The 25,072-nt window shown below is 32.3% G+C and overlaps 7 protein-coding genes across 11 annotated transcripts; 3 read left to right on the forward strand and 4 right to left on the reverse strand.

The window, feature by feature from the left end:
- Positions 1–330: 330 nt before the first annotated feature.
- Positions 331–1,304, forward strand: LOC136773315 (uncharacterized). Its single transcript, XM_066726892.1, has 2 exons — positions 331–657; positions 736–1,304. Exons 1-2 carry the CDS (start codon positions 655–657, stop codon positions 1,240–1,242), a joined length of 510 nt encoding a protein of 169 aa, XP_066582989.1. The 5' UTR covers positions 331–654; the 3' UTR covers positions 1,243–1,304.
- On the reverse strand, positions 1,293–2,703 carry LOC136773314 (exosome complex component RRP43-like). 2 transcript variants are annotated; one of them, XM_066726890.1, is made up of 7 exons: positions 2,583–2,703; positions 2,463–2,499; positions 2,249–2,386; positions 1,884–2,178; positions 1,692–1,812; positions 1,507–1,610; positions 1,293–1,446 (listed from the first exon to the last, which is right to left on the reverse strand). In XM_066726890.1, the coding sequence occupies exons 1-7, from the start codon at positions 2,597–2,599 to the stop codon at positions 1,322–1,324; spliced, it is 837 nt and encodes a 278-aa protein (XP_066582987.1). In that variant the 5' UTR covers positions 2,600–2,703; the 3' UTR covers positions 1,293–1,321. The 2 variants fall into 2 exon arrangements, with proteins under 2 accessions (XP_066582987.1, XP_066582988.1); XM_066726891.1 differs by having other exon boundaries at positions 2,249–2,412; positions 2,583–2,631.
- Positions 2,704–4,274: 1,571 nt separating this feature from the next.
- Positions 4,275–7,067, reverse strand: LOC136773633 (E3 SUMO-protein ligase ZBED1-like). 3 transcript variants are annotated; one of them, XM_066727434.1, is made up of 6 exons: positions 6,877–7,067; positions 6,696–6,785; positions 6,342–6,544; positions 6,108–6,261; positions 4,514–5,998; positions 4,275–4,377 (listed from the first exon to the last, which is right to left on the reverse strand). In XM_066727434.1, coding segments are annotated over exons 2-6 (1,881 nt in total). In that variant the 5' UTR covers positions 6,697–6,785; positions 6,877–7,067; the 3' UTR covers positions 4,275–4,339. The 3 variants fall into 3 exon arrangements, with proteins under 3 accessions (XP_066583531.1, XP_066583533.1, XP_066583532.1); XM_066727436.1 differs by lacking the exon at positions 6,696–6,785; XM_066727435.1 differs by having other exon boundaries at positions 6,342–6,785.
- A 191-nt stretch (positions 7,068–7,258) lies between these two features.
- Positions 7,259–9,113, forward strand: LOC136773634 (uncharacterized). Its single transcript, XM_066727437.1, has 5 exons — positions 7,259–7,530; positions 7,619–8,048; positions 8,127–8,297; positions 8,374–8,549; positions 8,625–9,113. The coding sequence occupies exons 1-5, from the start codon at positions 7,446–7,448 to the stop codon at positions 9,089–9,091; spliced, it is 1,329 nt and encodes a 442-aa protein (XP_066583534.1). The 5' UTR covers positions 7,259–7,445; the 3' UTR covers positions 9,092–9,113.
- Positions 9,114–12,386: 3,273 nt separating this feature from the next.
- On the reverse strand, positions 12,387–14,270 carry LOC136773466 (uncharacterized). Its single transcript, XM_066727163.1, has 4 exons — positions 13,995–14,270; positions 13,637–13,801; positions 13,371–13,556; positions 12,387–13,079 (listed from the first exon to the last, which is right to left on the reverse strand). The coding sequence occupies exons 1-4, from the start codon at positions 14,206–14,208 to the stop codon at positions 12,766–12,768; spliced, it is 879 nt and encodes a 292-aa protein (XP_066583260.1). The 5' UTR covers positions 14,209–14,270; the 3' UTR covers positions 12,387–12,765.
- Positions 14,271–15,408: 1,138 nt separating this feature from the next.
- LOC136773498 (platelet-derived growth factor receptor alpha-like) lies at positions 15,409–21,889 on the forward strand. Its single transcript, XM_066727225.1, has 19 exons — positions 15,409–15,556; positions 16,530–16,663; positions 16,722–16,905; positions 16,989–17,122; positions 17,192–17,342; positions 17,439–17,605; positions 17,682–17,832; positions 17,921–18,067; positions 18,123–18,281; positions 18,346–18,482; positions 18,559–18,718; positions 18,795–18,895; positions 18,966–19,116; positions 19,195–19,419; positions 19,518–19,677; positions 19,780–20,068; positions 20,165–20,496; positions 20,586–20,691; positions 20,761–21,889. Exons 1-19 carry the CDS (start codon positions 15,499–15,501, stop codon positions 21,454–21,456), a joined length of 3,642 nt encoding a protein of 1,213 aa, XP_066583322.1. The 5' UTR covers positions 15,409–15,498; the 3' UTR covers positions 21,457–21,889.
- A 14-nt stretch (positions 21,890–21,903) lies between these two features.
- Positions 21,904–24,630, reverse strand: LOC136773499 (ATPase family gene 2 protein homolog A). 2 transcript variants are annotated; one of them, XM_066727226.1, is made up of 5 exons: positions 24,439–24,630; positions 24,178–24,363; positions 22,670–24,102; positions 22,315–22,578; positions 21,904–22,253 (listed from the first exon to the last, which is right to left on the reverse strand). In XM_066727226.1, the coding sequence occupies exons 1-5, from the start codon at positions 24,617–24,619 to the stop codon at positions 21,915–21,917; spliced, it is 2,403 nt and encodes an 800-aa protein (XP_066583323.1). In that variant the 5' UTR covers positions 24,620–24,630; the 3' UTR covers positions 21,904–21,914. The 2 variants fall into 2 exon arrangements, with proteins under 2 accessions (XP_066583323.1, XP_066583324.1); XM_066727227.1 differs by having other exon boundaries at positions 24,178–24,307; positions 24,439–24,609.
- Positions 24,631–25,072: the final 442 nt, after the last annotated feature.

Raw genomic sequence — 25,072 nt, forward strand, 5'->3', positions numbered from 1 at the left:
GGGAGCGGTGTATGTTATTGGCTATTACTCTTAGATCCTATACTTTTATCCAATAGAAGTAGAAGTTTAAAAAAAAATCTGGTAACGTTACTGAGCAGTGAGCTGCTACCTCTGCTGAATGCTACATTAGGTGCTTTCCTTTTACACCAAAACTCAGTTTTAAATCTCAGTTATGTGACTCAGTTGAGTATAGTTTATGTTACTTAAATTGTATACAAATGAGTCGATCAGACTCACTTTAGGAGTAAAAGGAAAGCAACTATTATGTACCAATTTAAAGCCGGTGCCTGTCGCCTAACCGGGGAACCTGGGGAGTGGGGAGTGGGGATAAACAAGGACAAATAATGAAGAAAAAAACATTGATAAATAAAATTTGATACATTGCTTCTTTTTTATTATCTATGATTTTAATTTTATGTGAAATTTGTACAAAGGTTATTTGTATACATTAAGCATTTAAATAATGACATTATTTTTATTACTGTATCAATTTTATCGATCAAACGTTTTCTTAAGTGGTTTGTTTAATTAGAAGAATTACCAGGTTGTTGTGAAATTTGAATGATCCGTGATCGTCGTATGTTGCAGAGTTTTAGACTTATTTGAACTGATTAATAGATTTAATTAATTATTATTTAGTTTTATTAAGGAGCTATGGTTAAGTTTTTTGATTGATTAATATAATTTTGTTAAGTGTGGTTTTTGTTCATTACTGATGAAAATATAAATTTTCAGACTACAAGTTATAGAAAACCTGGTGCAAATAGTAAAAAAAAAGGCATGCCTAAATTTGATTTGACTGAGGAGGAAAAAGCTGATATTAAAGAAGCATTTGATTTATTTGATCCTGATGGAACTGGAAGAATATCTACTAAAGAATTGAAAGTAGCTATGCGAGCTTTAGGATTTGAACCAAAAAAGGAAGAAATCAAAAAGCTAATAGCAGACATTGATCCAGATAGTACTGGCAAATTATCATTTGATGAATTCTTAAATGTAATGTCTTCAAAGATGGCTGAGAAAGACTCTAAGGAAGAGATATTAAAAGCATTTAGACTCTTTGATGATGATGAAACAGGAAAAATAACACTGAAGAATTTAAAAAGAGTGGCTAAAGAACTAGGAGAAAACCTTACTGATGAAGAGTTACAGGAGATGATAGATGAGGCTGATAGAGATGGGGATGGAGAGATATCTCAAGATGAATTTTTACGGATTATGAAAAAGACTAGTCTTTATTAATAAGTTAAGATATTTTATAATTATAATATTTAAAAATAATGAAATAAACATTTTTCTATGTATCAGTTTTTATTTTAGTTTAAGCTTGTTCATTTGTTTCTGCTGAACATACAGCAGTTTCAATCATGGATCTTACCTGTTGAGCTCTTTGTTTGGATATTGCTAAAACGTTAAAGAGTAGATTGTGAGATATTGATAAGCCACCTAAAACAGATAAATTATTAAAAAGATTCCTAAATTCTTAAGAAATCATTTAAAACATACCAGGCTTATGAATACAACAAATGTTATCTTTATTTGTTACAACTACCAGTGTTGCTAAAGCTAAAGACTCTTCTTCATCTGTTGGATCCACAACTAATAATTGACTATCAAAAAAATTTTAATTAGTTATTTGCTAAGAATAAAATTTTTATATAAGAACAACAAAAATAATGAAATATATTTACTTTTCGAATAAAGCAAAGCTTATTGAAACTGGACATGCTTCAAATGGAAATGGTAGCCTGTTATGAGGATAAACAATACTGCCTCCTGTTTCGATTTTATAATCCACTTTTGGTAAAGTAACTAAAAAATTATTCTTAATCAAATATATGTAAAAATTTTATAATTATACAATAAAACCATATTTTTCTTACGTGTTTTAAGTGCTGCTGTTAAAGCACCCATGCAAGCATCCAAAACAGATCCATCATAATTTATACACAATAAATCACAGTATAGTGCCCAAACTAATTTATCTTTACAGATACATAGATTTTCCAGTTTAATTGCTTTAGAATTTAACAAGATGTTGTTAATAAGTGTTGTAGCAACTTGAGCTTTTTCACTAGGAGGGCCTGGACGAAATTTGGGAGAGCACAATGGTGAAAACTCTACATTTGGTATGAGATATCCTTGTCCTGGAGTTTCTGGCTTAGGCACTGCTAATTCCTATGGAATATCATCAAATTGAATCCCTAACAAAAATTCTATAATGTAATACTCAAAATAGAATACTTACAGCTTTAATCCCACATACTACTGTTGTATTACCAATTTTAAATATTGCAGAAGCATCTGCTTTTATAATTGATGAAACATTTACACGTAATGGACGGAATGATATAAATTGCCTACCATCTGGCCTGATGTTATTTGCCTTAAACATATAAAAATGAGAAAAAACTGAAAAATAAATTGTAATTTAAATAAAGCATAGAAATATATATACTCACTAGATGCTCATTTAAATATTTTACAGGATGAATTGTTCTAAAAAGAAAAATGAACAGTAATATAATAAACAATTAAAAATTTAATAATACTTAGATATTTTTGAAAAATATTTTATTTACTTGTATTGATTATCCATGGTAAATCTAACAAAGTAATTTTCCAATCTAGTAAACTAACATAATATACATATAAAATGTCACATTTGTTCACTGTTCAAAATTGAATCATGTTACATTGTAGGGTGCGTTCACGGAGACGCTATTAGCGTTATTTGGCACTATTGCGCAGAGAAAATTGCCTGCGCATTAGCGTTGATAGCACTCCGTGAACACACCTTGTATGTATGTATGCGCATTGTGCATACGATGCATACATATGTATATACATGTACATACATACTGGTCATAACTCATATGTATACTCTCATACTGGCACTTGGCAGCACTTATGAGTTGAGTTCGGAATTAAACTCTTTTCACTCCGACGGAGCTTTCCCTAGAATTCCCTATTCACTCCGTCTAGTAATTCTGTGTCCGGGAGCAAGTTAGAGAGTGAATAGGGAATATGGAAGAGCTGTGATAGCTAATTGCTATTCTATCCCCACTTTTAAAAGGAAAATAGGGGTAAGGATAAATAAGAAATATTAGCACTAATTGGGAGCTCCGTCTGCCTAGTTTAAGCGGGAAAGAAGCAAAATTGACAAATGTTGGTTTCATTATTTTGGAATTAAATTTCAAACGTTTGTTTATATAAATCTAAGGGCCTGATAAAGTAAGTGAAATAAAATTTAAAATAATACAATATCGTGTATAGTTAAAAAATTAATCTTTTATTTCTTTTTAACAGTTGTTATGAATAATGAATTTAGTTCGTGTAGACTCTACCAATTTTAATTTAATTTATTTTGATAAAATAAAAATGGATGTCCTACTGCAAGAAAAAAGTAGTGAGTAGTTTATAAAATTATATTAATATATGGAGGGATAAAGTTGCTACTGGAATTTTTCATTTTTGCTGTACTACTAAATTATTGCAATTAATTGAAAGAAGACAGTTATCAAAATAAATTAAATTAAAATTGGTAGAGTCTACACGAACTATATTCATTATTCATAACAACTGTTAAAAAGAAATAAAAGATTAATTTTTTAACTATACACGATATTGTATTATTTTAAATTTTATTTCACTTACTTTATCAGGCCCTTAGATTTATATAAACAAACGTTTGAAATTTAATTCCAAAATAATGAAACCAACATTTGTCAATTTTGCTTCTTTCCCGCTTAAACTAGTCAGACGGAGCTCCCAATTAGTGCCAATATTTCTTATTTATCCTTACCCCTATTTTCCTTTTAGAAGTGGGGATAGAATAGCAATTAGCTATCACAGCTCTTCCATATTCCCTATTCACTCTCTAACTTGCTCCCGGACACAGAATTACTAGACGGAGTGAATAGGGAATTCTAGGGAAAGCTCCGTCGGAGTGAAAAGAGTTTAATTCCGAACTCAACTATGGTGGCAGTGGTGGCACTTGGCAGTAGTGATGCTCAAGTCATCCAATTATATCGATATTTCATATCATTACGTATTACGAACAGACCTATCGATATATGTTATGTATCGAAGTCAATGTATTGATCTTCGATATATTAGTGCATCAATAATTAATATTTTGTCCACGGCAGAGCGCGACAATCGTTTTTCTGTGAAAGCTGTAAACATATTGAGGTTATTGGAATAAAACTTCTACCATTTATAGATAAGTATTATTTATTTATTATATATAAATCAAATAAAAGAGAACAAGATTCTTTGTTGTTTATATTTTATTACAGATGTCATTTTCTAAAACCCTAGAGATTCTGATCTACATTTAAAGAAGCATACCGAAGAAGAGACACTGATAGCCATCTGCAATCATAGAATATTTTACTTTTCATACAACAGAGGCAGCAGTTAATTTAAAGAGAATACATAAAATATTATATATATATATAAATGAAGTTAACATGTTTTTATGAAATCCAATCTTCTACTGGTAACGAACCTAAAAATAATAATTGTTGCAGGTGTTCGCTACTTAAACGATTCCTGCTTTCTGTAATAATCCTTCCAGCTCTCGAAAACAGTCTTTCACATGGTACTGATGATGCAATTGCTGCTAAGTACCTTTGTCCCAATTTATTCAATGGAGAATTATTAGATTGCCAAAATTTTATAGGGCATGCATCCATCTCAATAGGAGGTTGACTTAAATAAAATTGTAAGTCATCAGGAATTTTATTCAAATGTGCACTAACTTTCTCTTTTGATTTATGTACCAAATTTAGGTGATGTAACCAAAAATTGTTAACATTATTATTTATATTCACACTGACAGAATAATTTTCATCTTTTATATCTGAAATTGGACTATTGTTAATTAGCGCTGCTATATTCATTGTCACTTTAGAGCAAGCTGTTTTGTCATGGAAGTGAATGGATTTAAAACGTGGATCTAAAATCGTTGCAGTAGCCAAAATAGTGTCTTCTTCTATGTTTTGAAATCTTAATTCAATTTGTTGTAGCAAGAGTTGCTTCATATTATTACCTTCCACTGTTTTAGGCTCAGATTGGCTTATAGCTGCTTTTAATGTGTTCACTATAGGTATTGCTTTACTGGCAGTCATATAGTACTCTCCACATATAATCATTGTTGCATCCTTAAACGGCTTCAGGAGTTCTACGAACTCCTTTGAAGTTTGTAGCTCTGTAGCTGTTATCATTGATGGAGCTGCAGGTAATCGTAAAATCACAGAACCAATTTTCTCAGATAATTCAATAAATCTGACTAACATGTCATGTGTTGAATTCCATCTAGTATCTATAGATTGTATCAATTTTAAGTCTGAAACAGCTCGCAGGTTATCCATTGCAATCACCGACTTCTTAAAATATGCTACGATAATTTTAACTTTTCTACAAATGTAGTTAATATTATCGCTTTCTATAACTTTAGAAGGAATCAAATTTAAGGTATGCGCGAAACAAGATAACTGCGTTTCTACGCCAAAAGCATCTTTAACTGCTTTCTTTATATTTGCACCATTATCACATACTATAACTACTATATTAGTAATATTAATTTTCCACTCTTTTACAACGTTTAGCAACCACATTTCTATATATTCAGAGCTATGTCTTTCGGTTAACTCTGTTACTCCAATTGTTATTGATTTGTGTCTATCTTTTTTTATAAAATGAGCAGTCAGTCCAAGAAAAGATTTTGTATTCAAAGGTTCAGTCCATATATCCGTAGTTAAAGATATGTTATCAACATTAGAGAGTTGCACTTTTATTAAATTTGATAAAATGTTGTATTTTTCTTCCATGAGCCTTGTCATTGTACATCGACTTGGAATTTTATATAACGGAACCAATGAATTTACAAAAACTTTAAATCCTTCTTTTTCCACCGTTTGTAGTGGCATGTTGTCTTTAGTTATCATAAATAAAATGTTATTATTTATTTCTATTGCTTTTTTACCACCTTCTACAATCAAATAACAGTAATACCATTACTATATAAATATTTGAATAAAGCACATTTTAATTCTAATGGGGGGGGGGGGGGGGGACATTTTTTATAAACTTTATATTACCTTCAAATGATTTCTGCTTTATTATTTGATTATCGATCCTTGGCTGTTTCCTTTCTAAATTTGAGCCCGATGAAGATTGTATATTAGTAGTATTAGTAATGTTTGCTTTATCCCAATCTGGATCATCTAGTTCCAATGTATTATCCTCAAGCATCTATTATATGTTAAAAATAGAAATTAGATACTTCTATATTAATATTTGTCCCATAAGTGGAAAAGAAACATGAATGTTACCATTATGTTCCTCTTAAAACTTGTATGGTTATTATTTGCAGATGAGGTTTGTATTTCCTCCATATTAATATTTTGATGATATCGTTGAATATGAATTTTCAGATTAGTAGTGTTGTTCCCTTTTACATTTTGTTGACATATTTTGCACTTGCCCCCTGTACTACTTTTAATGAAAAATTTCCAAATTGAACTTCTTGGCGGCACTAAAATAATATATTCAAATTCAAAGAGTTACTTATTATAATTTTATTACAGCATTGCCAATTTACTTTTCTAATTATAGGTAATTATAAGCAGTATAAATAATAATAAAATATAAAATGGGTATAATAGATAAAATGGATTAAATCATACTACTTAATAAGTTAAACAGCTGTGCTAAGGACAGCTAAGGATTAAAGAAAGGAATATTAAGCTGGTGTTAGGAATATATTATTAATCCTGCTGAAAAATGTAAAATAATTTATGTTACAAGATGAAAAATATTAAGTTAATTAATGTAATTACAGATAATTAATCCTCTATCCATATTTACCATTTCAGTATACCTTTGACCTTTATTAGAATGTAATTGCTTAATTCTTTATCTAGTAGTAATATATTCACGAGTGGCAATAAGGCTAATAAATTAAGATTTTTTTATATTTTCCAATTTACTCAGTGTTCGACAGAGTAAGAATTCATCCAAAGTTGGTGTGAGAACAAATAACCTAAGATTCCTAATTATAAGATTAAGCGTTAAAAATTTGATATATTCAAATTATAATATTGATATTCACTGATACAACCAAGTAAAGAATCGATACAAAATATCGATATATTAACATAAAAATATCGATTTTATAAATATCGATATTGTATCAGCATCACTACTTGGCAGTGCTTGGCAGCAGTGTGGCCAGATCGAGGACGTTTCTGTGCGCACAGCGTGGTGGGGACTGGGGATAGAAACCGTCCCTCGATGGCCACACTGCTTGGCAGCACTTGGACTTGGCAAATGGCAGTGTTGGCAGTGAGTGAACCACCAGTGAGAGAAGTCAGTGAACTCTGGAACACGGCCTCAATCAGCTGTCAACGTAAATATTTTTGTTTCATGTAATTTGCATGAACGGAATGGAAGTTTTATGGAATAAGCTTAATATAAGCCGACCACCAAATTGTAGTTGGCGGATGTCGAAGAAAGATTGTAGTAAGTAATATGTACTGACCTTATAATATCACTGTTAACAAACTTCCAATATCTATTAAATTATTCATATTTATTTGACTGTTTTTAGAATTGGATATTAAAAAATTTAAAAGAGTATTAGAAGGGTCAATCCGAAATTTAGAATGTCAAGAAGCTCTGCATACAGAAGCAGCAATATTAAGTAGACTTATTTATCGTATGAAATGTAAATTCAGAAATGACAAGGGACTTAAAAGCATGGAAAAGCTTAATCGAGCTTTGCTTATTTACTTATCGTTAAATCTTGTACAAGAGTATAAATATGTTTATGATTTTATTGACGCAGATGAGAAAGATTATATTTTACCTAGTAAACAAATGATTCAATATCTTCTGGTAAAAGTATACGGTTTTATTAAATTGATGTTACATGTAGAAGAAGTATCTAGGGAAACAGGAAATTTTCTTAAAACAAGAATATCAACAGGACATGCATGGACTTTATCTATAATTGCATATGCAATAGTTAGTAGGATTTGGTAAGATGTTATTGTTTATATCATTTAGTAATTAAATCTTGTTTTGTCCAAGTTCTCATGTATTTGTTTATTTTATAGGATTCTTTCATCTCAGTTGATACAAAAATCGCATGAGTCATACAGAAATCTTGAACCTCTTTTAAAAGAATTTAAACTTGTTGGTACAGTTTGGTTACCTTCAAATTTCAGCTTACCTTATAATTTATCAGAACTTAATAATCTACCATGCATGACCAATATGACAACTAAGTATTAATACACTACTTAAGTAATTAAATAGTTGTTTAAAATACATAAGCTTTAATATCTGTTGTTACTTTGGCAGGTCATTTCCACACAAGAACTTACAGAGTATATTATTTAAATTAATTCAGCATCAAGAAGAAATTTCAGAAAATAATTCAACAGATATAAATACTAACGTTTCTTTAGATGCAACTCATAATATGGAAATAGAACAAAATGATCAAGATACGATAGAGATTACAGATGAATGTGGAGGTGAGCTTGAAATGTACACATTTTGAATGATATAATAATAGCATATTTTATTTTTACTTTTTCTGAATATTTCAGAAATACTAGACAGGAATATTTTAGTTGTAACCAAACCTGTAAATAATAATCCACAAAAGATTAAAAGAGAAACAAAAAAGGAAAAATTATCATTACCCGATGATCTAGATTTTGTAGATGATTGTGGAGAAGCAATAGATAGAAATGATTTTAATAAAAGTAACACATGTTTTATGGAGAAAAATTTGAATACTAGCAAGGTGTTAAATAATTATACAAAAAAATCAAGGAAAAAATCATCCATGGAAATATTAAATGTGAAATCTACATCAGATTTGAGAAAACTGCTTGATTATGAGTCATTGCCAAATATTGATAAGCTGCAGTGGAATATAATAAAAAATAAAAGCAAAATATTCTTAAAGAAAATAAAAAAATGCACAAATGAAAAGGAGAAAAAAAAATTGGTAAAACATGCAATAAACTGTATAAAAAGATGGACTAATGTTAATGCAATTGTAAAATAAAGAAATATTTATTTTTAATGTATAGCAGCAATTTTATTTTTTCACCTAATATAAGTAATATAATAGTAGAAATTAATCTAACAAATAAAAGCGGTTTCATCGTTGTTTCAAGATAAATTTTTATTTCAATATACTTACAATAAATACATTTATTTTGATAGACTAATATTGATATCAATAAATTTTTGATTACTGAATACATTTGAATAGAAATTCCTAATGAATGTTCACGCGAAATGTACTAAGTTCTTGGCCATATACAGATTGCATATTATGAAATGAGAAAAATGATAAGGCGTAAATCAATTTTGTAATTATACATATATACAGTGATAGATCATTTACAATGGAGAATAAATTTGCAAAAGAATGATGTGTTATGTAAAAATGATCCCTGAGTTTTTACCGATTCACATTGAAATAAATTATTACAATACTTGTCGAAGCTATCGCTCATAAAACGAATTCACTGAATAAATACAAAAAAATCAGATTCAGCTTATTAGATCATTATAATATATGTGTTTTTTAAATTATTAATAATGAACAGCTGTTGTTGTATTAAAGAATATACAAAGATTTAGCATCAATTTGACTTAGTTATGGATTCATGGGTACTTTTATTTATTGTACAGTAAGCATCTGTGATTATGAGTTATAATCAGAATTTACATGAAATGCATATCTTCGGGATCTTACCAAAAACTTGAGGCCAAAATTAGTCTGCCGTTTACGCATATTGTTGAAGCAGCAGGCTCGAAACTGACGAGTGCCGCAAGTATCCGCACATTCGCGACCGCATTGGTCGCAGGAAAGTGTTTCGCCAAAAGTCCATAAGGCGCAAACTAAACAAAATGTTTTAATTCTCATAAAATTATTCAATTCTTTCGTTTATTAGAATCTAAATATTTTTGTCATGCTACTTGTATTATTTTTTTGTACAATTTAAATAAATACATGCATTCGAATATCTATCTATAAAAAAATTTTCGAGTGAATAAATGCCAATCATTATTATACATAAAAGAAAGATTAAATCAGATAAGAGTATATTTTTATCCCTTAATTGTAAAAAGTAATAATTAAAGGAATAATATGAGTAAAATAAGGCTCATGCATTTATGTATATTGTAGTGGGATGCCTTGATATCAGTAATGAATGTCAATCAAGCAATTATAAGTTATCCTTCTTATCTTCAGTTAACTCGATCAACGCAAAATTTTCTCCCACTTGCTTAAACTTAGGAAGCATGACTTGAATCATTTTATACTTTATCGTTTGTCAAGCCGGTGATTGTAATACATTAAACAGCAAAATTATCATTTTATCTCGAGTTTATTATTTTTCCCTTTTATCACATCCTGTAGATTCGACCAAAATTCAACGTACAATATTAACGAAAGCTATTTCTATGCATAATCCAAACACGTCGATGTAGCTAATATCTTAAATAATGTATACATGAAAATGAGAATGTTTCCTTCAGTAGTATATAGTTTGAAAAAGAAAGAGTGTAGTATCATAATTATAATATTTATAATAAATACGGTACATTAATGGAAAAATAAATTTCAATAATATATAATAATAATTTATACTGATTGTACAATGACTAGCATCGATTTTGCTTCCGAGATTAGAAATAGCATGAGAAATAGAGATTGTCTAAAACACTCTAATCGTCAATTTTTCGGCAGAAAAATCGATGCAGAACAGTGTAACGTCATTCATAAAATAAATAAAATTAAAGCAAAGTACTTTATTCATATGGCAAGGTATTATCAATTAAGACATTTTTATTTAGTATATATTTAGTGAAAAGATATTCTCAAGATTAGCTATTGTTTAAATTTATTGTAAATGGTAGTTTCAGTGATTAATATTAATTTCAATCACAATAGAAAGCAATAATAGTTGATTATTGCACGGTCTGATCAATTAAGTGACAAAGACCAATGACAGATCCGTCGACCAAAAATAAATTTATGGTGGGTTAATCGGCTTTTCCAGTGATAGAGATATTATAATAGTTTACATTAAATATGCAATTTTTTATTATAAATTCAGTATTGTTTCGACGACTTGAGTCAGATATTGGAACAAAAAAAAAAGCGGAAAATATTAGATATTGAATATTTATTCAGAGAGAAGAAACATTGTACAAAAATGAACAGCAAAACCTTTCTAATTTCCAATAATTGCGAAATTCCATGAGTTCGACAAATCTAATATTTGTGATTATAAATCGGGAATAATTGTCCTAAAGCAAGATCAATATTGAAACTTTAATAATTGAAATGAAAAATAAAATACGTATTATAAAATTAAACGATTGTGTGTGTGGTGCTATCTTTTCAATTTCGTTTTATACTACTTCACATTGAAATTAAGAAAAGAGAAGCAATGCAGAGTTAAAGAAAGACATTAAAACAGGCCTCAGATTATAATAAAATAAGTTCTTAATAGATTGAAAGAGAACAATTTTTTTAATATACACACATAAAAATGATAAAGCATTGTTTACCCGTCAAAAATATAATTAAGTAAAAGTGCCCCATCATACTTTAGCTGCCCTCTTCTTCAATTATATCGATCGATGTAAATCTGCTAAAAATATTAAATGAAAAGTAATACATTTTATATACATAATAATAAAGCTACCATTAAGAATTTTACTATTGAATTCAACTAAGAGGAACATTTTTTCTATAAAATATTAATAAGTTTAAGGATTTGTAATGTAAAATGTAAGATCAAGTAGAGCTAAGAGGAGTAACTAAATATTTGCTCCAAATAATCAAACAATTTGACACTATTAATCACTAATCACATTCGTCAAATCTTATATATTTAATTAAGTTTAATTTAAAAATAGTAAAAAAGTTATAATCAATATTTATACAATTCAATATTGATTGAGTAAAACATTGGATAATGAAAAGAAAAATTCAGATTGCTATTAATAATTGTTTCGACAAGTGGGTTGAAGTTTTAAGTTAGAATATTGGCAACGAGAGTACTCACCTACCCTTTCTTTCACAGGGAAACGTTGAGATGCAAATGACAATTTCCTCTGGGGTATTGCCTGTTTCTCTCGAAAAGATCCTTCCCCCACCAGTCAGCTCGTTTCGCCCTTCCAAAGAACACGCAAACGCATTCGGGATACCTAATATTTCGATCTTCTGGATCCTCCCATACTAATACTGATGAAATTTACTTTCATTCCTTATGTTATATATGACATAGCAGTAGGTGTAAGGCAAGTAATATACACATATCCAATATAGGGTTTTGCACAGTTTTTATTTCTAATTAGAATTTAAATTTTTGTACTGTTTAGGTATTCATATTTTTAGTCATATACATATAATATATTCTATTAAAAAATATGCGTAGTAATACGCTTTGAGTTAGGGGGATGAAGGGCTAGTTTTCAAGACAATAAAATTACTACAATTTATCGTTCATCATCTTTAGTACAGGAGTATCAGTTTTAGAATTATTATAACATCTCTCTCATAAAAGAGGACGTTCTTTTTCTATCGGTGTACAATATATATATATATATATATATTAGATCAGCTTGAGAAAGCTGTATATTCTATATAACGATTTGTTAAATGCAACATTAAATGCTCACACTGATTAGTAGAGAGATATAATCAATAAGAATTTATTCCTCTCCTTTAGGATAATAAACGAGCCTCTTCCTACGTCTGTACTCCGTTTCGGGAATCGATATCTCGCAATCCATAATAAGAGGCTCCTCGGAATTAGGGATGATCGTCTGGTAAGATTCCCGATAGCGAAAGAGGTGGTCGTTGTAGCGATTGCTAACTGTGATTCTGATTTCATTGCTGACAATTTCCTGTTCTTGAACGTAAAATGTCAAATGGGGACGCGGCCATGCGTCCGTGGCCACGCACTTTAGTCTTATGTGAGTCTCGTTGTAAGGACTCGCGTCGATTGTTAAATTACTCTCCGGCACTGAAAACAAACGAGCAAGATTAATCAAACGAGTCGCAAGGTGTTTCTACACAGAAAAAATGCTTTATTCAAATAAATCTTTCATTTAATACTCCCAATCAAATAATTTACTTAGTTTCAATATTGAATAAACAGAGAATTGATTCGAATCAAATTTAATCCATTTAATTAAAGTTTATTATTATCAAGTAAATAGTTTAATTTGGATAATTCAAATTATAACTTATTCGAAAAAAATATGTATGTTCTATACAATTTTTCTTTCTCTTACGTTTTTTCAAATATTCTTACCGTAAACTATCATTTTGTTAGTCTTAGTCACATCTTCCATTGAAGTGCAAATACTACAAACGTATTCTCCACTCATTTCAATGGTAACATATTTCAAGTGAATTATGGAATGCGAGTAAGGTCGATTAAGATTCTCCGGGGGATATTCCGCCACTCCTCTCAAGATCCCTGCGTCTTGGGGTGGCACTAAAAATACATTAATTTATTCAATAAATATAGCTATGTATATTTTTATACAGCTTTAACGAAAGACAAATCTTTGATACTCGGTGGGATCCATTGGTAAATCTGATTTTGATCGTGGAACCACTTTACCACCAACCCCCGATGGTGTTTTGGAATTTCATAGTTGCAAATGAGGTCCACTGGTCCCGTTCCATTTCTCACTACCATAGGAATGTCGAGTTTCTTTATCGATGTCGTATGAGCACCTTGCAAAACGTCATTAAAAAAATTCATCAATATTTATAGACGGAGGGAAGGATTTAATTTTTCCAGTATATTTTAGTGGTAGCAATGACAACTATAATATTACAAAAGAGGGAGAGAGAGAGAGAGAGAGAGAGAGAGAAGAGCGCGGTACGGGACGTTTCGAATCAGTTTGGAAAGATGCGAGCGTTTTACCTTGAAGGAAGAAAAGTAACGTAGTGATCCATTGGAGATGAGGGGTCAGCTGATCGAAGACTAACATTTCCTTCGAAGCTCTCTTTTCAGACTGATGCACAATTAAATACAGTTGGCCTATCTTCACTCGACTGATGTGACATGAAAGACTGCGCAGCCTCCGATATACAGGCTGGATATACTTCAAACGGCACCTACATATATATCTATTCATATTATGAATGTGTAACAAACGCTAAATTATTACCCCCTCCCTCCAGCCACCGCTATAAATTAGCGCGCCGAGATTTGCAAGAAGAGGGCTCTGAAAAGTCTCAGCTATTCCTCTGTCAATAAAAACGATGAGACTTTTCCTATTAGGAAAATTATACTTTGGGAGAATCGCGTGATGCATTCACTTATTCGTTGTTGAAGAACCGCAACGAGACAATGGATGGAACCGGTATATCGTAAACGATCATGCTTCTGGATAAACCGTGAATAATTAGTGTTTAAACGGAAATCCTTATTAGAATCGATCAAATCGCGTGGAGGATATCGGGGCTCGTCATTTTGGGTAGTCGAATATCGAAGCTATAAAATTGTAACACTTATATATAACAGTAACGCATTGCTTCAGGTGTAGAGAGATCGGTGAAAATCCGGTTCTTTCAGTTGCATGGCTTGTTCATCGTTGAAGGATCCCAAAGAGACAATGCTTGGAACGGTATATCATAAACGATCTCGTGTTGCGAATAAACCGTGAATAATTAGTGAGCAGATGACAATCGTTATTAAAATCGGCCAAATCACTCGGAGGACGTCGAGGCTCGTCATTTCGAGTACGCGTATATTAAACTTGCTAAACTGTAACACGTAACACGTGTTTCAAGTGTACGGTGATCAGCGAAAATCCGGTTCTTTGAGACTCGCAGGAGTATAAATAACAAGCGGCATCAAATAATCGACGCTTATGCAACTTATCACGTAGTTGTTGAATGGATAAGCTCGTAAGGCCCACGATACAAAGATTCAAGCCGACCTTGCTGTATTTCAGCAATGATCATCCTTCGGGATTGTTATTACAGTGCATGGCACTTCTTTTTTCTCGTGTGTCGATTTTTGTCATTTAGTTATGCACGTGGATCGGTGGGTGAAAATCATCTTTGAACTTTGTAATCGATGCTTTGTAGAATTCTGTTAAGATATTCAGATCCAAGCAACTTCTTTGAATACATTTTTCCCTGAACCTTAGATTTCCCCATGTTTCCTTGTAATGTACAGTGCTAAGTCGCAGGACACGTAAGATCCAGTCGATAGTTGGCATCTGTGCAAGTTATCGCGAAACAGGAAAAGACTATAGGAGCTGCCTAGACTAATACTCGGACGCTTACCGGTACTTGCTCAGTTTTCATCTAAACCGAATGCGGAAAAGAATACACAGTACCGCTTGATATAGAATTAATAGTAGATATTCAAGAATATTAATTGAAATCAGTCAGGCGTTTTCATCTGCTCTGGAAAGATGCCAAAGTTTCTCGGTGTTTGCCTTCCGGCAATTTTTGCCCTTTGTTTGTTCTCGGGTAAGTTACATCGTGTTCTTAACATCAGTACCCTTTTGATCTTACTTAAGATTTTTAAAGATAAAAAAAAACAATTTTATTATTAAAAGGTGTGGGTTTTTCTATTTTTATTCGTTAATCGACTAAAGCTTCTATGTAAAGAAAACGATATTTATTGGATAAGCCGGATAAAACAATTTAGTCTATGGACATAAAATTTTCTCTAACTTTTGAACCGCGAGAGGTATCAATTTTTTACATAAAACCTTATCGTAGCGTCTTCCGATTTACTGTCAAAAAAGTCTTTGTACAAAAAATTGATATCTCTTCTGATTACAAAGATGGACAGAATTTTATGTCCATGGTTTGGGTAGTTCTATCAAGCGGACCTGTATATATATATATATATATATATACTCTTCGAGTACCTATATATACACAAGAAAATCAAGATAGACGATAAATTAATTCTTGCATTTACGGGAAACAAATTGATTGTGTTGTTTATACCGAGTAAATTATTAGCTTCGTCCGGTTTTCTGCAAATTCTATACTACTCGTTGTTGTAGCATAGCATTTCCCGAGACGCTTATACGATGACCATGAACAGACTTTTATTTTTACATGAATCCACTCGTTGCTATTATTAGTCTCCTGTCAAAGTTGAGAAAGTGTTATCACGCGAGCTATCGATAAAATCTGTATGACTTTATTGGAGGGAGAAATTTTCGATTAATTGAAGCGAGAGAAAAACTTGTATTGGAAAATTGCTGATAGATTCTTTAGGAGGAAAATTTTGACGTGATAGCATATATTTCCTTGTGGTTTTCTCCTATACGCAATAATTAGGTTTCTTTGATAACGAGACGTTATCTTAAACGGGAAGAAAGAATTTCCTCTGTTAAATTGTATCGCAGAAATAAATTGGAAAAAATATAATGCTTCTTTAAAATAACGTCCAGTAAATAGTCGGTAAAACTCTGATTTCTCGTAGGTTTAAAGGCCCAAGAGATCGAAATGACGCCAAATGTGAAAGAGATGGTGTTGGAGGAAGGAAATATTTTGCAAATAAAGTGTACTGGCGATAGTCCGATCGTTATGGCTTATCCAGTGTCGAAGGAAGATTCCGTAAGGTTCATCAATTTTTACAGATATTTTTCAGGTTATTGTTGTTATTATTTCTCAGGTCGTTACTTCTCCGGTGCAAGTGAAGAAGAGTGCGCAGGAGGGGAAGTATACAGTGTCACTGGCACGACTTCGCACGGTTGCGGGGGATACGGGGTGGTACGGTTGTACCTTTGATACGAATGCGTTGGATGACAATGAAACGATGTCGAACCAAAGTGCACGGATCTACGTATACGTCAAATGTAAAGATCTTTCTTAAATGAAAGAGCAACAAATTTCATCATTAATAATAAATACTGATTCTCAACATTTTTTTATCATGCAGCTGCACAGATTTTATTTGCTCAATTGCCAAACGTCGTAGAAACATCTACGGGAGACAACGCGATTATTCCGTGTCGTCCCACCTGGCCAAACGCTACGATGAACTTGACGAGAAACGACATAGAGACACAACAAGTATTCTAGACAAATTTCGGAAAGAAAAAATAAGCTGCATCATAATTCCTAATTTAATTATTTTTTTAGCTATTATCACTAAGCGCGGAAAACATTAGCTACGATCCAAAAGTTGGCTTTACTATTTTTGACGTCACTGTCAACGACACTGCATATTTTCTATGCTCTTTAATGTTCAACGGAAAAGAATACTCCGTATCTTATTTCCTCATAGTTTTGCGTTAGTATAGATATTTTTTGTTTATTAAACTCGTGAAAAATTCAGCGATTTTTTCCCTATAGATAATTCTTTGTTTTTAAATACTAAATTTTACAGAAAAGCCAATTATAAGATTGACACCTCTGGCCAGTTTTTATGAGCCGAAGCAACTGGCAAAGTTTAATTGTGTATCCAGGGGTTACCCCGAGCCTCTAATAACGTGGAAATTTTTGAGGTGTCCCAATTATCCTTCGTTCAACGATTCTTTGGAAATCGAGTTGACTGTAAATAGAGTTTTATATATTTTCTTCATTGTTGTTCTTATGGTTTAAATTTTATAACACACTTATCGTATTTTAGAACTACACGTCGGAGCCCATTACTTGGATTAAAACTCGACCAAATGTTGGATCATTGCTAACATTTCCTATAGAAGTTTCTGGTGTAATGACTTGTACATCTTGTAACACAGAAGGATGTATTTCCACGAGCAGTCCTCTTCTAGTTTCAGGTATAAGTAATACACACGTTTACTATATATCTAAAACGTTCAAAAATACAGATTTTTATATCGAAGAAAAAAAAAATTGTTTTATTAGATGGGAAGGGAGCTTTTGGTATCATAGAATCAGAGAAAGAAATTATCGAGGGTGACAATTTGCAAATAATATGCGCCGTCTCCGTATACAATTATACAAACGACGTTCAGTGGGCGAATAAAGACAACAATTTCCTTCAAGAAACTGGTATTTATTAAAGATTCCTATCTCTTGCATGATTCATATTCATTGGTTTTTGTAGGAAGATTGCAAGTAGCCTACGAAGCCACCCCATTTACTTACAGATCTATTCTGAATATTACAAACATTAGTAAATTAGATTCAGGCATCTATATATGTAGCTCCACGATGCTTCACAATAGTACTATTAAAAAAGAGGAATATTATTTGGAAGTTCAAGGTAAGAATATAAAATTTTCTTGACTTGCGTAGAGAAGTTTAATCAATGATTGATTAATTCAAAGATCCTGTGAAGCCCACGCTATTAACAAACATGAATGGAAGCGTTATAAGTATAAATATTGGTACCGACGGACACACAGCTATGGTATTCAGATGTATCAGCGAAGGTAGGCCTACTCCAAATATCTCCTGGTACAAGGTAAATCAAAGTAATTAATCGTTTGCCCGCAAAGCCATTTCTTGTTTATTTTAACACTTTACAATTTTTCTAACAGGACGATAAATTAATAACAACGAACGACCAATACGTATTATCGAAAAAAAATCAAGAACTTCAGATTAATTATTGGTTAGAGTACAATGCTGGCACGTATAAATGTCGTGCGGAAAATCGTTTTGGACGTCGAGAGGCTTCGCAGCAAATATCAATAACAGGTATATACGCAAATAATTCTGGTAGAAATGCAAAAGAAGACCCTTAACAATGAGATACCATTTTGCAACATTTCAGGCAACGAGTGGACTTTGGAGCTGATCATTCCAAACGTTCTTTTGGTAATTGCAGTGATAGTATTGTTCATTTTCGTAACTATCAGGATTCGTCGTGAGAAGGTACTGGTGAATTTTGTGTATCTCTAATGTAAAAGTGGAGAGTAGCGGGCATTAATGAAATTTTTTGTAGAAACTGAAGAGAGAGTTAAGAGAGGCAGGCTTAATGAACTTCGAGGAAGGAGCACTGCTTTCTCTAAATCCAGATTTGTGCGTAGACGACCAAGCCAATCTGTTACCCTACGACAAAAAATACGAATTTCCGAGAGATCGACTAAAATTAGGTTTTTATTCATTTTTTCATTATATACCAATCAAATTGATATGCTAATGAGCCTTTTGTGTAAACAATGAAATTACAGGGAAGCAACTGGGTGCAGGTGCATTTGGCGTTGTGTTGAAAGCGAACGCTTTGGGAATCACCGAGAAAGAAGCAGTTACGATAGTTGCTGTAAAAATGGTGCAAAGCACTACTGATCCAATGTACATCAAAGCTCTCGCCAGTGAATTGAAGATACTGATACATCTTGGGAAGCATTTGAACGTCGTTAATCTACTTGGTGCTTGTACCAAAAATATCATTAAACGTATGACTAAGTTTTGATCGGTATATTAAAAGCTTTGTTGCGCGCGATTATATAAATAAAAATAAACTTTTTCATATAAATAAACTTTCGTTCAACAGGTGAATTGTTGGTAATAGTGGAATACTGTCCTTATGGAAATTTGCACAATTATTTGCTGAAGCACAGAAAAACCTTTATAAATCAAATTGATCCTGAAACAGGAAAATTGAATACGGATATTGGTCGTGAAACGCTCGAGAAGTACAATAAGATAATGAGGTATTAATTATAATATAATTAAATGTAACCTTTATTGTTAATCAGGCATCGAGAGTTAAGTGTCGCTTACCCTTAATTGTTATCTTCCCATGAAATTCTTAGAGAGAATCCTGATGCGATTTTGAAAGATTCTGCCAATTCGAAAAGCGGAAACACAGCAACTTATGTATGCGTCCAAAGTTGCAATTCCGATACTGTGCTACTGAAAAAGAACGAGCCTTACGCGCCAGCCTCTTTATTATCCCAACTTGATTTGAAGAAGCAACCAGGATGGCGATCCAATTATAGTGGAGACTATAATCTTAAAAATTTAAAACCAATTTGCAGCCAAGACCTCTTATCCTGGTCGTTTCAGGTTGCTCGAGGAATGGATTATTTAAGCGCACGAAAGGTGATCATTCCGCTTCGTTTTATCTATCGTTCCTTCGCAATTCTCTAAGAAAATAAATAATCGACAGAATCAAAAACTGATATAATTTTACAACAGGTTTTACACGGGGATTTAGCAGCTAGAAATATTTTGCTCGCCGAGGATGGCGTGGTGAAAATTTGTGATTTTGGTCTGGCTAAGAATATGTACAAGGACGATAATTATAAAAAAACAGGAGACGCACCTTTGCCAATAAAGTGGATGGCGATTGAGTCAATTAGGGATCAAATATTTTCAACGCAATCCGACGTGTGGTCCTTTGGAATTGTCCTGTGGGAATTTTTCACTTTGGCAAAAACTCCTTATCCTGGTATGGAACCTATTAAGCAATATCAGAAACTTTTGCAAGGCTATAGGATGGAACAGCCAGAGTTTGCTACGAAAGAAACGTATGCTTTATAAATTAACAGCAAATAGTTCATTCTTATAGAGTTCTCAGTCTTAATAATCTTTTTAAAAATGGTCCATTCTTATACAGATACAACGTAATGTTGGAATGTTGGAAAACTAAACCGGAAGCTCGACCAAGTTTTCCAAAATTAGTGGATGATATCGGTGATTTATTGGAGAAGAGCGTGAAAACGGTAAGAAGCTTGCTATCTCATTATGAATTATTGTGATATTATTAATGATTTTTTTTTGTTTCTTATTAGTATTACATCACGCTAAACGAGCCATACATGGACATGAATCGAGCCAAATTCGAATCAGGTCAAAATGATTATTTGTTGATGATGTCCGCGCCGGATCATTCGGCTTTAACTTCGATGAAAGAAGACAGTCGTCATTCGACCTTGGAAAGGAACACTTCGAATTTAAAGGATGCTGCGGAGATACCGATGCTGAGAAACTCTATGGATGACTTAAAACCAAATGCTATAGATATTCAAGAAAACGCTGACAAGTTACAAAAGGTCCAGTCGAAAACGAATCCGCCACTTTTTAAAAGGCAGGATACACTCAGCTTGAAAAACGAATCGCCAAAATTAAATTCCAGCTCTAATCTATTAATGGATTCGACGAGTTCAAACATGAAAATAGATTTGCCTGTAATGAATCATTATGATGATTCCCCAAGAAAGAATCACAAAGTTCTAGTGAATAACGCGGATCAGTTGGAAAATGGAATTGGCTTAGAATCATCCGATTTGGAAAATGAGATGGAGCATACGAATAGACCTAATTATGCAAATTTTGAGACACCAGTTGATCTTCCAGCACAAACGATAAAAACAACTTATGTTAATATTCCTAATCAGACAATTAATAATGTAAGAGCACCCGTCACAATTAATAATTCAAGCTACTTAGGAAGGAGCGATAACATTGTGCAACAAACGAAGTTGTAGTTTCTTTATAAATGTTTACTTAATTTTGTATAATTATTATCTTTTCTGCGTTTGATCTCAATTCTTACTATATTCGATAAAATCGGTAATGCTCACGGATGATACAAGTTTTAATTTATTTTTAAGTATTACTCTATCGAGATTATACTTGTAGTCGATAATTCTTTGCCTTGGACAATGATTCTTATCGAATGTCAAGTTGATAGACTATTATGAGCAAAATTCTAAGAGTATTATAACGCTGATTGTGATACCCTTTAACTTATTTACCTCATATAACTATTAAAATTCAGTTAGTATTATCTAGCGAGTAAAATTGAAAAATCAGAAAATGCGGTAGCCATAGAAATATTGTTTCACACCAAAGCTTCTTTTACCTATGGTAAACTTTTATATTCTCATTGTACTAAATCAATAATATTAATCATTATAAATATAGAAATAAAATTTATAACAATTTACTGTGTTTTTATTCCTTTTTCAATATAATCGTCGTACAACTTGATTAAAGACACTGGTGTTCGCGGAGTGACGATGGATAAAGCAGCTTTGAAATGCTCCTTTGTAATTACCGAAGCATCCAGGTCTTCTTCGAGAGCTTTCATAGCTGCCTCGTCGCAAATCGCTTGGATTTCTGCCCCGGAGTATCCATCGGTGAGCTCGACTAAGTCTTGCACAATAACGTCTTCGTTGACTGGCATATTTCTTAACTTGATTTCAAAGATTTCTTGTCTTGTCTCGAAATTGGGTAATGGCACATAAATAATTCTGTCCAACCGGCCGGGTCGGAGCAAAGCCTAAATAAAAGCATTAATAAAATAACTATGGTATTATGAAAGAATAATTTTATTAGTGCACCTTGTCAATCCTGTCCGGTCGATTAGTGGCAGCTACCAAGGTTACATCCCCTAATGCTGTTACCCCATCAAGTTCTGTTAACAATTGGGCTAAAACACGCTCTTGAACGCTGCTTCCATTTCCATTTCCCGAAGACCTTTCACCACCAATTGCATCGATTTCATCGATAAATATTATCGAAGGTGCTACTTGTCTAGCTTTTCTAAAAACATCTCGTACAGCCTTTTCAGACTCACCAACCCACTTTGAAAATAATTCTGGACCCTATATCATTGTACAAAAGTAAATTTCAGCTTCGTGAGACAATTTATAGTTGCTACAGTAATACACAATATAATGCTAGGAATCGTCTCACCTTGATATTTAAAAAGTTCACTTTACTTTCAGTAGCCAAAGCTTTGGCAATCATAGTTTTTGAACAGCCAGGTGGGCCAAACATCAGTACACCTCGAGGTGGTTTTATACCCATACGTACAAACGCCTCCGGGTGCCGTAAAGGCCATTCCACAGCTTGTTTTAACTTTAACTTTAAGGTTTTCTGACCACCAACATCTGTCCATTTTACATTAGGTACTTCTACCAAAACCTCTTTCATGGCTGATGGCTTTGTTACTTTTAAAGCATTATTAAAGTCTTCTAATGTCACTAAAGTATTATCCTTTACTGCATCTGTATCACCCTTGTGACCTCGCTTTACGGCACTCATTATAGCTTCGGAACATAAGCCATATAAATCAGCACCAACGAATCCATGAGTTATAAATGATATGTGTTGTATATCATCTTCCGATAAGTCATTCGGTACTTTTAATAACAATTTCTTCAAAATTTGAATCCTGGTATTAGGATCAGGGACATATATCTCAAACTCTTTATCCAACCTTCCTGGTCGCCTGAGCGAAGTATCTACAAAGTCAGGTTTTGAACTTGTAGCTAAAATAAAAACATTATCACAAGTGCTTTGAAGCTCATCAAAAATTGTTACGAGAGTAGCCAGTACTCTCCGTTCGTGATCTGTACTTGATGTACTTCTTTTTGGGCATAGTGTATCGATATCTTCAATTAAAATTATACTTGGCGCTTTCGACTTCGCATCGTCAAAGATTTCAGCCAGTTTTCTCTCTGTTTCTCCAATTGATTTGCTATAAATATCCAAGCTATGTACCAATGTAAAATGAACATTGTAAGTTGAAATTATGGCTTGGGCCATCATAGATTTTCCAACACCAGGCGATCCATACAAAAGAATGCCCTTATTGATGTGGAAATTAGCAAAGCCTTTGCACTTATTAAAGCCAATATCAAAAATATCCTTAATATCTTGAATGAGGTGATCATAGCCTCCAATATCCTCTATTTTATACTTAATTCTATTAACAATTCCATCTTCTTCTTTCTCAGCTGAATCAAGTATAACCCATTTAGTTGAATACATTGCTTTGTAAAATGTTGTTTCTGTTTGATTATCAGCAGATAGCTTAATTCCCTTTAGCATATCTGACAATTCTTCCGTACTTTCTTTACTCTGTACATTTTTCCCCTCTGATATAGCTTTTACAATTTCATAAATTAATTTCTTTCCATAATAGGGTATACTTATTTTATTACCACAAGCAAATATTTTTCCCTCATTAAAATTTTTTATCAAAATATATAATTCTGTGCTTGCTTGTGATTGTGACATGGAATGCTTTCCAATACAACGAATGGTGAACTCAGCAGCAAGGAAAATTGGTGCATCCAGTTTTTTTATCATAATTGGACCCTCTAAGCTATATAATTCTATTGCTAAAGTCACAAAATGAATTAAATATTAGCTATGGAATTATGCTTTTTGAATACTTTCCCATTTTGTTTACTTACCACTTTTGGTTAGGGAAACACTTAGTAAGGTTTTATCACTGGTTGGCCATGCAATTTTTATTACAACTGCATTCTTTGCATTAATAATAACTGAATCTCCAATGCCAATATCGCATAGTTGTAAGGCTGGCTGTGACAGAAATACCAAGTCATTTAATTGCCTATCAGATAAATTCTTTGGTGGAGCTGTGTTCCAAGAAAACAAAAATATTAGTAGCTACAAAATAGAAATGAATTATTCCATATAATGAATATATTTACCTTGTGACGTGTATGTTTCAACAGTACTATATAAAACATTATTTAATATAAAGCTGTGATTCCAATTTGTAATGGATGGACAACCATTCTCATGAATAACCGAATCTTTTTGCATAAAAAAAGCTTGACACTTCTCGCAAGTGTTCCATTGTGATAAACTTTTTCTTTGCTTTGAAGACATGTCAAAAAAAAGAATTGAAGATAGTCAAAAAGAATGTATGTAGAAAACTTTACGGGAATACATATATTAGGTTATGGGCATGGCTATGATTAAATGGCTATAAATATAGCACTATGTAAATATAACCTTAAAAATTGGTAACATAAAAACTCACAAGTAGTGACTTGATTATAGTTTAGTTAGGTGAACTACATTTTACATTTAGCGTTTAATTGTGATCGATTGGTCTAACTCTGAAAATAAATAAAAGTTAATATAAATTTTGTATTCAAATAATAAATATGATTTAAATTTTTAACACAAATAACGATGAAAAGATGTCACTGCTTAATAAGAACGGGAATATTTCATTTTCTTGAACTCTTCTATTTACGATTTTATATGAAACAATGTACTTAATTTTTATAGTCGACTGTCGTGCTTAATGTTATTATGAAGCAATTTCTTTAGACT

This window comes from Prorops nasuta, unplaced genomic scaffold, assembly GCF_024137725.1.
Source record: "Prorops nasuta isolate Cenicafe-Biocafe unplaced genomic scaffold, Cenicafe_Pnas_1.2 PNAS00005, whole genome shotgun sequence".
Taxonomy (NCBI): domain Eukaryota; kingdom Metazoa; phylum Arthropoda; class Insecta; order Hymenoptera; family Bethylidae; genus Prorops; species Prorops nasuta.

Excerpts from the sequence above, each read along its gene's own strand:
- LOC136773499 (XM_066727226.1), bottom strand. The coding sequence starts at position 24,619 with ATGTCTTCAAAGCAAAGAAAAAGTTTATCACAATGGAACACTTGCGAG. Across the intron at positions 22,579-22,669 it reads TGAACTTTTTAAATATCAAG|GGTCCAGAATTATTTTCAAA; the intron begins GTGAGACGATTC and ends ACAATGATATAG. Across the intron at positions 22,254-22,314 it reads GACCGGACAGGATTGACAAG|GCTTTGCTCCGACCCGGCCG; the intron begins GTGCACTAATAA and ends GCTTTTATTTAG.
- LOC136773314 (XM_066726890.1), bottom strand. Across the intron at positions 2,179-2,248 it reads TAGTATGTGGGATTAAAGCT|GAATTAGCAGTGCCTAAGCC; the intron begins GTAAGTATTCTA and ends GATATTCCATAG. Across the intron at positions 1,611-1,691 it reads AGCTTTGCTTTATTCGAAAA|TCAATTATTAGTTGTGGATC; the intron begins GTAAATATATTT and ends TTTTTTTGATAG.
- LOC136773634 (XM_066727437.1), top strand. The coding sequence starts at position 7,446 with ATGAACGGAATGGAAGTTTTATGGAATAAGCTTAATATAAGCCGACCA. Across the intron at positions 7,531-7,618 it reads GATGTCGAAGAAAGATTGTA|AATTGGATATTAAAAAATTT; the intron begins GTAAGTAATATG and ends GACTGTTTTTAG. Across the intron at positions 8,298-8,373 it reads ATGACCAATATGACAACTAA|GTCATTTCCACACAAGAACT; the intron begins GTATTAATACAC and ends TTACTTTGGCAG.
- LOC136773466 (XM_066727163.1), bottom strand. The coding sequence starts at position 14,208 with ATGAATAGATATATATGTAGGTGCCGTTTGAAGTATATCCAGCCTGTA. Across the intron at positions 13,802-13,994 it reads GTTACTTTTCTTCCTTCAAG|GTGCTCATACGACATCGATA; the intron begins GTAAAACGCTCG and ends ACGTTTTGCAAG. Across the intron at positions 13,080-13,370 it reads TAACAAAATGATAGTTTACG|TGCCGGAGAGTAATTTAACA; the intron begins GTAAGAATATTT and ends GTTTGTTTTCAG.
- LOC136773633 (XM_066727434.1), bottom strand. Across the intron at positions 6,262-6,341 it reads GTTTTAAGAGGAACATAATG|ATGCTTGAGGATAATACATT; the intron begins GTAACATTCATG and ends AACATATAATAG. Across the intron at positions 5,999-6,107 it reads AAAGCAGAAATCATTTGAAG|AAGGTGGTAAAAAAGCAATA; the intron begins GTAATATAAAGT and ends ATTTGATTGTAG.
- LOC136773498 (XM_066727225.1), top strand. The coding sequence starts at position 15,499 with ATGCCAAAGTTTCTCGGTGTTTGCCTTCCGGCAATTTTTGCCCTTTGT. Across the intron at positions 17,833-17,920 it reads CAGTCCTCTTCTAGTTTCAG|ATGGGAAGGGAGCTTTTGGT; the intron begins GTATAAGTAATA and ends TTGTTTTATTAG. Across the intron at positions 18,282-18,345 it reads ATATTATTTGGAAGTTCAAG|ATCCTGTGAAGCCCACGCTA; the intron begins GTAAGAATATAA and ends ATTAATTCAAAG.